Consider the following 13296-nt stretch of genomic DNA (forward strand, 5'->3'; position numbering starts at 1 on the left):
CTGTGCACTCCATCCTGGGAGCCCAGGTAGCTCCCTTGAGGGAATTGCTGCTTATACTCCGGTCCCCAGACACTAACAAGCTTTTTGACGTTGGAGGAAGAGATGTCACTGGCTATAATGCATCACTATCAGCTTAAGTGTCCTCTTGAGAAGGAATCTTCCTGCTTGAGATCTTATCGTCTCTGTCCTGCCTCCTGCACCAGGCTGACATACTGCCCGCAACAATCATATCTGCCCCCCAGCTGCGGCTTGGGGCACCGTGCGTCAGGCCAAACCTGCTCACCCACGAGGAGAACAACGGGTAGCATTGTTTGTGAAATCGTGTCAGAAAGAGAGAAGAAAAAAAACATCTTGCTAATTGTATGAGATGGGAGAGGATGACAACGGTGAAGTCAGATTGTGAAGACCCTTCCAGGGACAATCTAAAATGTCAGGTTTAGACAGATAGACAGATATTCATTCCAAAGTAAAACACAAGTTCAGGGTATCTTTCAAAATAGCACATCAAAAAAATATTTAGACATTAATAGACAGTAACAATAAACAATAACAGTGCAAAGAATGTTAAGGAAAGTATTACTTGGCATTCCATAGTAATGACAGTGAGTATTGCTTACTGAGTACTGCATTGTGGATATTGCATAGTGGGCATTACAGTGAGTAATACATAGTAAGTATTGCACAGTGGGTATTGCCCAGTTGATATTGCATAGTGAGTAATGCATAGTGAGTTTTGTACAATGAGTACTGCAGAGTGGATATTGCATAGTGGGCATTACAGTGAGTAATACATAGTAAGTATTGCACAGTGGGTATTGCCCAGTTGATATTGCAAAGTGAGTAATGCATAGTGAGTTTTGTACAATGAGTACTGCAGAGTGCTAGAACCTCGGCACTTTGCAGAAAACCAAAAATACACCCGCTATGTGTCTATGTTTCTTGCGGGCTTCTGTTGCCATGGTTCCATCTGTACCATACGGCTGTTCCGTTCACACCTGCTATGATCCACTCTCTTATATTTACCTCTCATGTCTACAATGAAGAGTGTTGTCTGTTTTGGACGACACATTTTAGTATGTAATGAATTCCTGAGTGTTGAATGACCTCCCTGGTTGTGACGCCAATGCTGAGGATGCCGGCTCGGTTTGGTGATCGCCGTGGCACCCGCGTGGGCCCGTCCGGGACGCCCGGTGCCGCCGTGGCACAGAGCCCGCGCCTGTCAGCATCACGGCGCCGTTTGTGATTCCCCCGTTACGTAAGGAAAGCGCAGCCAGCCGTCAGCTATATATATCCCAGTGTACGGAAGGGAGGGCGGGCCAGACGTGCACGCGGGGACGCACACGCACACACACACCCTTACTGCACCACAGCACACGCACTCTAGACGCCTTCCTCCATGTCACCCTGAGCACTCCACCGTCACCCCCGTCACGCCAGAGCTACCTGCCGTTTAACGTTATTAACATGTTAATCACACTAATATTCGACACGCGCTGACTGAAAGGCATCCCGTCACACCAGCGCCCCCAAGAGGGCTGATCTGCAGCCATACTGAACGCAGCTCAGAATACATTTGTCTAACACGAGATCTTATGATTCATCTGTGATCCCAAAAGACCCCCCCCCACACACACCCCCAGAGTAGTTCTGTTGCAGAAACCGTGGATCTCACTATCTATCGCATGTGCCGCCCATAACCCCACCTCCCACCCCCCACCGTGGCTTATTTTAATGACTCTGCCTTCTACATTTTACTTTTTATTTTCCTTCTTTTGGGGGTGGGGCCAGGGCAGGGCAGGGTGGGGGGGGGGGGCGTCTCGTTAAACCAATGTGAGTTAATTTGCATGTGTGCTGTGTGTGTATGCTGTGCTTTTAAACTCAATTAATATTCCGCTTGCCTGACAAGCATCTCTTTCTGCTTTTAGCGTAAAAATGGCAACAGTAAGCGCGAGTCTATATGTGTTATGCTGTCCTAGGCTTGTGCGGCTGCTGCTGCGCGGCACACAAAAGGTTAAGTCTTGCACTTCCTGTCCGGTGTTAGTTTTCATAAACCTCTATTCTGTCCCTAGAATTTGGAATGATGGGGGAGCGTACAGTTAAAAGTCAGCGGCCAAGATCAGTTCATGAGGCAAAGAGACCCCAGGACCATCATGAGGCTACTAAATTTATGGCACAAACTGGTAATACTATAGTTATGTTATTCCTTTTCTTTTGTGTTAACTAAACCTAACCCATCCAAGCTGCCTGCATGCCTTCTCTCTGTAATGTACATTTTTAGTGACAATGTTGACGTCATTCTGTCCCCCCCCCCCCCCCCCCCACCACCTTGACCGTCGCCACCATAAATAGACACCGCTGCCACCTCACAACATCCCGCGAGATAAATTTGCTCACTCCTGCTGTTTGTTTACTTAAAAACGGGAGTGTAATTGGCTTTCCTGCCTCCTATTTGTCTTATCGCGATGATTTAGGGACGAACTGGCAGGTGTGTGATTCATTCCCCGCCAATATTAAAGGACGGATGCTTCTCTCACGCAATAAATGACTTACGGGAAGAGCAGATCTTTCTCAAATGACATCGAAACAAATATTAAAGCAGAGCGAGAAAGGAGGGAGAAGCCGACAGGCAGGAAATAAAACCTTTTTAAAGGACTAACTAGGCTCAACTCTATATTATTTATAATTAGTTATGTAATTAGTTGCTGCAGGTTAATTTATAATGATTGAAACTGGAATAAATGGCCAAGCCACTCAGACCTGCGAGGCTCATGTACATTAATCTCTCTTTACATGCTAAACATAAATCTGCACTATCAATTTATGTATAAAGAATATATACATATATATATATTTGTATATACGGTCATGTTATGCTTTGTCATTTGCCCGCACTACCAAATACATGCTAAATATGTTAAAATGTACCTGAGAGGTGGGGCTGCGGGGGGGGGGGGGTGTTCATGATCTCCAGTCTCCTCCATCACCAAACTCCCTGTTCATTTCCTTTACCAACTTGCTTGATGCTTAGCATTTCCCTCTTTATATTTCATCTGTTTCACTAAACGCCGCAGCTCTCCCATCACCCTGTATATCCCACTAACGTCTGCATGCTCCGCCCATTCTCGCCGAGTCCTTCTCACCAGCCATCCCGGAGTGGGTCTCCCATCCATAACATTTCCCCCACAGCTTCTGCACGTCACCAATCGATCAGAGACCCTTCAGTGTCTCATTTACGACCTGCTCAGATAATGAGAGACTTTCTCTCTAGGATCCAAATCATTTCAAGAACCAGATCAGTGGCCTAGAGCATCTTAAAAACATCATAAGATTTCAATTAAGCGTGAATGTATTCAGAGCTGAAATGGCAGATCAGATCGCACATAATCCCCTTTACTGCCAAAAGTACAGCGACACACACGCAAGACCAAATACATCAAGTTCCCCGATCATCTGTCTCTCTACGCCAGAGACCATGCTCAAAATGCGGAGTAGCAGCATTTTTCTGTACTTAGAAATGTTTGGTGACTGCTGGAAATGACCTGCACAGGAAATGGGCCTGAATGACATGGCTCTCCGCAGTCACCAAATATTTGCAGAGTCATTCATTTCCTTCCCTTTTGTTTAATCGCGTCTGTGCTGCAGGGCATGGTGTTTGGGTTCGGATATTGTTTGTCTGTGTAAAACGGCTGCAGACAGTTTCTCCTCATCCACCACACACACACACACACACACACACACACACACACACACACACACACACACAGAGCCAGCATCGCCGGTCAGAGGTAGAGACGGGATTTGCTGACACACTCGTCACCCCGGACGCCTTACAGCATGAAATCGCACTTATTCATGAGGCCGGATGTAGATTTTCACGCTCAGGTCGGCTCGGACGGCAGGAGAAGGTCTATTTTTCACGGCACCGCCCTGAAATCCCGCACTGGCCCACGACCCTCGCCTGCTTCTCAGCTTCCCGGCGGCTGAACTGGAAAAGTGCCGCCGCATTTAATGATGACGTCATGCTATTCAAATGGCAGCATGTGCAGCTACTCAAAGGCACATTTAGGGTAACAGCAGAGCTGACACACTGCCAGCGTGCATCAAGATGCATGCGCCTGCATTTATAGACAAGCTCAGTGTTCTCTTTGGCCGTCCTGGATGTCAAAGTCAAGGTCAGCAGAATGTTCCGGTGATTCCTGACTTCCTCCCATTAATGTCGAATCACTTATTTAAAGACACTGAGTAACTCAAGGACCTAAGGAAGTAAAAAAAATGGGCAAACAAGAATTCTTTAAATTCTTATTATTAAATTTTCTCTAAATTCTTATTATACCGACACATATTACAGAAAGAATCACTCTGAAAGAAACACATATATATTATTAAAAGCAACATGCATATACTACAGTACTTTTAAGACGTATCATTTAACAAGCTGCTTCCTTTATGTAATTCTTGGAAACACAATGGCCTTTTCCAGCTGAAACTTGATTGTCCAAAAGCACAACATGTATCGCTTCTGCCGGGCGAGAGAGAGAGTTTCACACACCCAAGTGCTGCTAAGAGGCACAACAGACTCTGCAAGAGAACAACCGCGGTACGTACTGTATGTATAACTGGCGTTAGAGCGACACACACAGCAGGCGCCGTTGAGTCCTTCCCCAGCAAACGGCATCCACTCCCACGGCACCATATGTACACAGGTCGGAAAGATTACACCTGGAAAATATCCTACGCATCTTTCATAAACTAACTTTTTAATTTAACTATTATGTCATGTTGCATGTAATCTACATGTTATCTTTAAGTTCTATGATTTAATTTCTTGTTTGATGGCTTGCATGAGTTATTTTGAAGTATACTTTTTTTAATGCAGCAGTTTATGATGAATGCTGATAATAGATTGTCCCTTAAGAGCCACCTTAGATTTTGAACCCGAGCCCTCAGCTCAGTCTGTGATCGCCTCCCTTAGTCTGACTCGACCCTTTTTACGTGATCTTTGAACACTAGCCTGTATCTATGATTTACGCTTTGTCATGGTGCTATAGGTGGAATTAATCAGGGATAAAAGACTAGATGACAGTGAAAAGGATAGACGACCGTGACAAAATTAGGGAAACGATCCTCCCTACATCTAAAACGGGGTGGAGCTTAATTGTGCCTCGTTCACTTTCTTGTTAGACTTTCTTGTTAATCCTTGTAGATGCTTCTGGTTGTCGATCAGATGTGAACCGCAGTGACACCACTTGCTATTTCTGAAGTTTCCCCAGAGCTGAGTCTGTGTGCGGCCAGTGAAAGCTAACTGTAAAACTGTAAGGCTGTAAAACGGAATTTACAAAACCCCTAAACAAGGGGCCTTGGATTTCCACAAAACCATGGAAATTTCTAGATTTAGCTGGGCCAGTTAGAGCACAGGGGTGTACACAGTTCAAAGATCACATAAAATGCTCAAATTAAAATAGCCATCGAACCATATCAGGGCATTCCGGCCCTTTAAGAAACACCCCCCCCCCCTCCCCTGGTAGAAGTAGCCCCGCCCCTGGGCTGTCATGTGACCGTGGTCCTGCATTTAACTGGTGTCACCCTTCTCCCACACAGGTGACCCTGGTGCTGAGGAGTGGTCCCAGTGGAGCACTTGCTCCGTAACATGTGGTCAAGGGTCGCAGGTGCGAACAAGAACGTGTCTCTCAGCTTACGGAACGCACTGCAGCGGCCCGTTAAGAGAGTCCAGGGTGTGCAATAACACAGCTCCCTGTCCAGGTAGTGTTAGCAGCAGACGCCCGCCCGCAGAGCACGCCGTCATCTGCCCATCTCTCAGGAGAACACATCCATTCACCTGTGATCTTCACCTGCTGCTGTCTGATTTAATGGCTGGACCTTCTTTTGCAGAAACTCTAGTCTCTGTGCTTTGTTTTTCCCAGTATGGATGTCTTTGTTAATGTTACTTTTATTATTATTATTATTATTATTATTATTATTGTTGTTATTATTATTAATTTTGACAAGTAGCTTTAGAAGTACTATTGTTAAGATGTGCTTTTATCTCCCATCCGTCTGCTCCTGTCAGCCTCCAACCCTGATCCTAACTCCCCAACATCCTCCCCAACAGATGATCCTCTTCATCTGTTCAAGAGTCATTTTTAAAGCTGCAGCTTCGCCCATGTCGTTTACGTTCCGGAACGGCAGCATCGCTCAGCCATGTGTCTCGCTCTTCGCTGTACAAGCAGAATTACCTGTTATTTCCCCCAAATTCCGGCTTCTTCCAGATTACAGAAGTGACCCATCGTCTTGCGTAATGCGTAGATCAGCAATCCTGCACACTGCTGCACATTAGCTTGGCTGAAATTTGTATGTGTGTGTGTGTATATATATATATATATATATATATATATATATATATATATATATATATGTATATATATATTGTTTTATAATTATTTATATTTTGCCGAAGGGACTCTGAATATATTACTGTCAAAGCTGAGACTGAGCGTCATCTTCAGGTGTTTAACAGCATAACTCTTCAGGAACATCTTTTAATTTTTTTTCTTTAGGGGGCATTTCAGTTACAAATCCGTCCGTCTCTCGCCTACGCAGTATGTTTAGAAAGGATGCCATATTGCGAGGTATGACCATGTTCCAGAACCTTCTTCAATAACACCTCGTGCTTTAGAAACCCCAAAGGTGCTCTGTCTTCTGTAGAGCTGCACTGTAAAGACACACAGTGCCACAGGCCATGGGCCACGGGCCACGCCGTTTAGGATCCTCACTATTTCCCATCCATTAAGCCACAACCCGTGTCATTTAGCATGTTTTACAAGCACAACCAGTGTTCTAAGTTTCCAAACTGAAGAACTCGATCCCGCAGCATCTAAAACTCTGTGTGAGATCACGTTTGCCCTAAACTCGATCCCGCAGCATCTCCAACTCTGTGTGAGATCACGTTTGCCCTAAACTCGATCCCGCAGCATCTCCAACTCTGTGTGAGATCACGTTTGCCCTAAACTCAATACCGTAGCACCTCAAACTCTGTGTGAGATCACATTTGCCCTAAACTCGATCCCGTAGCACCTCAAACTCTGTGTGAGATCACGTTTGCCCTAAACTCGATCCCGCAGCATCTCAAACTCTGTGTGAGATCACGTTTGCCCTAAACTCGATCCCGCAGCATCTCAAACTCTGTGTGAGATCACGTTTGCCCTAAACTCGATCCCGCAGCATCTCAAACTCTGTGTGAGATCACGTTTGCCCTAAACTCGATCCCGCAGCATCTCCAACTGTGTGAGATCATGTTTGCCCTAAACTCGATCCCGTAGCACCTCAAACTCTGTGTGAGATCACGTTTGCCCTAAACTTGATCCCGCAGCATCTCAAACTCTGTGTGAGATCACGTTTGCCCTAAACTCGATCCCGCAGCATCTCAAACTCTGTGTGAGATCACGTTTGCCCTAAACTCGATCCCGCAGCATCTCAAACTCTGTGTGAGATCACGTTTGCCCTAAACTCGATCCCGCAGCATCTCAAACTCTGTGTGAGATCATGTTTGCCTTAAATTCAACCCCAACATCAAGTGGCTTGTTTGCAAAGGTGTCAGTGTAAAATGACAGTGTTACCAAATGACTGCATATTTACTGCACATTTGCATATTTATTCTTAGGTTCTTTGAGCTAAACAGTTTTTAAACTGCTTCTGAATCTCCGCCAGTCTTGCAGCATGTTTAATGTGACTAAAGCCCTGAGTGAGCTCCTGTTGGAAAGCCCTCTGCACACCACAGAGTTCAGGAAGCTTAGATGGATGTTCTTTCCAGCTGCCCTCCTTCACTGCCATGGTCTGAGCTACAGACCACTGGTTCTCAGATCACGGGAGCTGAGAGTACAGGCTGTCAAACCCCTCACCATCACTCAGCTGTAAGACCATGGACCAGCACGGAATTTTCTACCGATGTCTATGTGTGGCTGTCACTTTACAAACTTAATTTGAAATGACAAGCACATCCTTTTAGTTATCATACATAATAATACAATAATCGTATTCCCACTCTGCTTAGTACAGACAAATCCTGCTAAGGCTTGGTACATTAGAGAGAGGTCATTTCAGCCGTTTCATGTATGCGTCTCTCCATGCACAATTCCTGCAAGCGTTGTTACATTGACAACAAGGGAAGCTGTCATTTCAGACATAATTCCCAGGAGGGAACAGACCGGCATGCCGATATTTTGTAAAACAGCTACATTTCCAAGTAGCTAAATTTATCTTTCAGCAGACTGTACGTCAGGGAAAATGGTTGATCCCACGGGTCTTTCTATAAGCAGTAAAAGTCTGTTAAACCAAAGTCCTGCACTCATTTAGTGAAACTTGTTTCTGATAAATGATGGGGAAAATGAAGGGGATGAAAGACACTGTAGTTTTTTAAACCACAACCTGGCTTGCAAGTAGTTGAAACTACTACAAGTTAAAAATGATAACAGAAACAACTTGGATATCTGAGGTAGGGAGCTGAGAGCCTCTTCCCACTCAGAATTGCAATTGGCTAATGTGAGGCAGCCTATTAGGGTTATTTGCCCTCTATCACATCTTAAACCTCTGAGAGAACTCTAGCTCCCCCTGGTGGACTGGTAGTCCCTCAAGGGAATGGTGAATTCAGGGATTCCTTAAAATTTTAGAGCACCAAGAGAATTCTGTCTCTCTTGTTGCATTTTATGATCCACATTTCACAAAGGAGTGAGCGGTTGGTCTAGGTATGCTGCTGCTTTCGGCACAATCAATGTTGGTCTTTAATCGATTTCTTTATTCGAGCACCATGCATATGCGGTGTCGCTGGAAGTTTTGCTGAAGCTGGTGAAACCAAGGCCGTAAGAGACAATGACAACGTCTTTCCTTCTGCGAAGTGTCATCGATTATCTGTGTCATCTAGGGCCAGCCCACCCACTGGAGTGACGGTGTTTTTATCTAGCGTAAGCAGAGTGTTTACTGCAGTAAAACAGAGCAGAAACTGAGCAGATAGATGCAGATTCCCTCCTCAGTAACCTGGGCATGTGCAGGTATACTGTATCACACAGGGGAACAGCTGGCTCCCTTAAACAGTTTACTTAACTAATTCTCTGATCTTTTAAAAACCAAAACCTCTCAAAAATGCATACTTTGTGCCTGAAACATCCATAGTATCCATAGTGCACGCGTACAATTTCTCAGATCGTCCCGTAAATTCATTTATGGCATTTACTTTTAGTATGAGATTTTTAAAGTGGATGTTTATAGGTTGTTTGGTCTGATTACCTTTGTGGAAGCTGGCCCATATTATCGTCAGGTCACACAGGGTAGCAGTCATTATATTGTTAGCTAATAATGTAACCTTAACTTTCCCTTTGGAAGGTTGTCTCTGTCTTTGCAAAATGTATAGCGTATTCCTTTCTTCAGCATCAATTCAGCCAAATTGACAAGGTTCAGATCTTAACAGGCCGTGTTACTGCTGTGATGCACGCGTGCGTGATGGTGCCCTCGTGCACAGGCAAAATGAGCCCTCCGCTCATGCACTAAAGGTGCACACTCACCCCCCACCAGTGTCGTGGAGAAGGATGTTCTAAAGCTGCATGGTCAAAGATCAGAACGAGGTTCCTGGAGGTCCAGGAGACAAGCAGAGAAGCTTGGGTGAAGTGTTAGTTCCTGTTAGCGACAGTGTGGGGAGCTGAACACCAGTGAAACACGCTGTGTCACCCCCTAATGTCCCCGTAAGTGATTACACCCTGCCTGATGGGTCTTACACATCCTTTGCGCTCTTCCTTAACCTTCCCATAATGCTCAGGCCAGCCACAGAGCCCCGCCTTCACATTCCCACACCACACTCCCCCTCCGTCATTCCATCCGTGGCCCCTGGGGGGCGCTCTGACCCCTGCCCTCTGTCCGCAGTGCATGGTGTGTGGGACGAGTGGTCACCCTGGAGCCTGTGCTCCTTTACGTGTGGCCGAGGCCAGCGCACGAGAACACGCACGTGTGAGCCCCCCCTGCACGGGGGCAGACCATGTGACGGACCGGAGACCCAGACCCGACTCTGCAACATCGCCCTCTGCCCAGGTACGCTCCCTCTGCACTCTCCCATGGCCCCAATTTTGTCCCAAATTTTTTGTGCATATTAGAAATGCTTAAGGAAAGGAGACCTGGAGGACATTTTGGTGGAAACAGATAGAGTAGAATGTATGCTCTCCCACATCAAGAGGATCGATAGTCTTTCACAGCCTGGCAGATGTGGACCAGATCCACAGCTCATGTGGTCCCGTAAATGGCCCCTGTCTAATGAGTCCAGGCCAAATTTGTGACAAGCACACTGTGTTTAGCGATGAGCTCATCACATAAGGCAAATAAGGCGCCATTGGACACCCACACTCTGTTCACTGGCCCTACAGAAGCCAACCTTGCCTCTCTCTGCTTTCTCTTTCCTGCTGTCTCTGCTTCCGTTCTGGGTCTGCCCCCCCCCCCACAGTGGACGGGCAGTGGCAAGAGTGGAGCCAGTGGAGTGACTGCTCGGTCACATGCGCCAATGGGACACAGCAGAGGACGCGGCAGTGCTCGGCCGCGGCACACGGAGGCTCCGAGTGTCGGGGCCACTGGGCCGAGAGCAGGGAGTGCTTTAACCCGGACTGTACAGGTGGGCCCGCAATGACCACGCTCACAGCCAGGGGGTGCTATTATAATCACTTATCATATTCTCCCCATTAAGCAGATCATTCTGTTTGTGTGTTATCAATTATGTATGAGCTGATAGCCCTTAATGAAAACCCGGTCTGCTGTTTACTCTGTAACACTCTGGGGACCGATTTTACACCCTACAGAGTCAGAGGCGGCTAGATAAGAAAGTGCATTAAATATCTCTGAACAATATTTCAGGCTGGGTTTCTGCACTAAGGTGTGAGCATCCTCCAGTTCATAATGATGTATTTACAGTGGCTGTTTCTGCACTAAGGTGTGAGCATCCTCCAGTTGATAGTGATGTATTTACAGCGGCTGTTTCTGCACTAAGGTGTGAGCATCCTCCAGTTGATAGTGATGTATTTACAGCGGCTGTTTCTGCACTAAGGTGTGAGCATCCTCCAGTTGATAGTGATGTATTTACAGCGGCGGTTTCTGCACTAAGGTGTGAGCATCCTCCAGTTGATAGTGATGTATTTACAGTGGCTGTTTTTGCACTAAGGTGTGAGCATCCTCCAGTTGATAGTGATGTATTTACAGCGGCTGTGTCTGCACTAAGGTGTGAGCATCCTCCAGTTGATAGTGATGTATTTACAGCGGCTGTTTCTGCACTAAGGTGTGAGCATCCTCCAGTTGATAGTGATGTATTTACAGCGGCTGTTTCTGCACTAAGGTGTGAGCATCCTCCAGTTGATAGTGATGTATTTACAGCGGCGGTTTCTGCACTAAGGTGTGAGCATCCTCCAGTTGATAGTGAAGTATTTACAGCAGCTGTTTCTGCACTAAGGTGTGAGCATCCTCCAGTTGATAGTGATGTATTTACAGCGGCTGTTTCTGCACTAAGGTGTGAGCATCCTCCATTTCATAGTGATGTATTTACAGTGGCAGTTTCTGCACTAAGGTGTGAGCATCCTCCAGTTGATAGTGATGTATTTACAGCGGCTGTTTCTGCACTAAGGTGTGAGCATCCTCCAGTTGATAGTGATGTATTTACAGCGGCTGTTTCTGCACTAAGGTGTGAGCATCCTCCATTTCATAGTGATGTATTTACAGTGGCAGTTTTTGCACTAAGGTGTGAGCATCCTCCAGTTGAAAGTGATGTATTTACAGCGCCAGTTTCAGCACTAAGGTGTGAGCATCCTCCAGTTCATAGTGAAGTATTTACAGCAGCTGTTTCTGCACTAAGGTGTGAGCATCCTCCATTTCATAGTGATGTATTTACAGCAGCTGTGTTTGTGTAACTGGCAGAGAATCTGAAATCACGCTTACCGTTCAACTCCACAACCGTTTAAAAATGCAGATGCTCACTTATCTGTATGGAGTATTATCAGCAGAATAAAAATTTAACAGGCCATTTCTATAAATATAACGCGCTTCTTAAAATAAACGTGAACAGAGCTTCCTAGCCGACTTGTGTGTGGGGTGAGGATGTAGGAAAAACAGCCTTACGCTGCAGAAGGCATGGCTGGATGCGTGGATATTAAGGGATAATGTGAATATTCCCTGGAAAATGTCCCAGTGCATTAATTGTGAAAGCCGGTACTTTCTGCTGGGTCTCTTTGCTTACGTCTCCTTTGCTGTCCGCTATGATGTTCTGCTGTAGTAGATGGTGTAACACGTTTTATTTCCCTGCCACTCTATGTGGTGGATAGCAAAATGACGCTTCATAAACCCCCTGCAGGGAGATTACTCCACCCACCACCACCAGCAATGGGGGCCACATTCACCTTTTCACAAAGAGCCCTGATTTACAGAACATCTGCTTTTTGTAATGCAAACTTTTATGGTGTTCGTTAAAAGGCCATAAAACATGCCGCCTTTTTTTCAAGCCCTCGTAAAATTAATTTTAATATTGGCTATGTGAAGAGCAGTATTGCAGTAGCCAGCAAGTCGACTCTTAGCAATAAAGACACGAGTGTCAGATCTCAGGACACGGCAGATAAGCTCCTTTCACATCACTCACAGGAAGCCGTCAGCCATGAGCCAGAGCGTGTGCTAACCTCAGTGTGTGCTAACCTCAGTGTGTGTGCTAACCCCGCAGCATGTGCTAACCCCGCATAGCATGTATGCTAACCCCGCAGCATGTGCTAACCCCACACAGCGTGTATGCTAACCCCGCAGCATGTGCTAACCCCGCACAGCGTGTATGCTAACCCCGCAGTATGTGCTAACCCCGCACAGCATGTATGCTAACCCCGCAGTATGTGCTAACCCCGCACAGCATGTATGCTAACCCCGCAGTATGTGCTAACCCTGCACAGCGTGTATGCTAACCCCGCAGCATGTGCTAACCCCGCATAGCATGTATGCTAACCCCGCAGAATGTGCTAACCCCGCAGAGCGTGTATGCTAACCCCACAGCATGTGCTAACCCCGCACAGCGTGTATGCTAACCCCGCAGTATATGCTAACCCTGCAGAGCGTGTATGCTAACCCCGCAGCATGTGCTAACCCCGCATAGCATGTATGCTAACCCCGCAGAATGTGCTAACCCCGCACAGCATGTATGCTAACCCCGCAGCATGTGCTAACCCCGCACAGCGTGTATGCTAACCCCGCAGTATATGCTAACCCTGCAGAGCGTGTATGCTAACCCTGCAGCATGTGCTAACC

The 13296-nt window shown here is 46.4% G+C and overlaps 1 protein-coding gene across 5 annotated transcripts in view; it reads left to right on the forward strand.

Moving 5' to 3' along the window:
• The window catches only part of adgrb3 (adhesion G protein-coupled receptor B3), a 135670-nt gene that overhangs the window by 57120 nt on the left and 65254 nt on the right, over window positions 1-13296 (forward strand). For 3 of the 5 annotated variants that reach the window (XM_023833761.2, XM_072709354.1, XM_072709355.1), the window contains exons 3-6: window positions 2070-2180; window positions 5599-5760; window positions 9907-10071; window positions 10478-10642. In XM_023833761.2, coding sequence (XP_023689529.1) covers window positions 2070-2180; window positions 5599-5760; window positions 9907-10071; window positions 10478-10642 — 603 coding nt within the window. The remainder of the gene's footprint in view (window positions 1-2069; window positions 2181-5598; window positions 5761-9906; window positions 10072-10477; window positions 10643-13296) is intronic. The other 2 variants (XM_072709356.1, XM_072709357.1) reach the window with 2 other exon arrangements.

This window comes from Paramormyrops kingsleyae, chromosome 3 (genome assembly GCF_048594095.1).
Source record: "Paramormyrops kingsleyae isolate MSU_618 chromosome 3, PKINGS_0.4, whole genome shotgun sequence".
Taxonomy (NCBI): domain Eukaryota; kingdom Metazoa; phylum Chordata; class Actinopteri; order Osteoglossiformes; family Mormyridae; genus Paramormyrops; species Paramormyrops kingsleyae.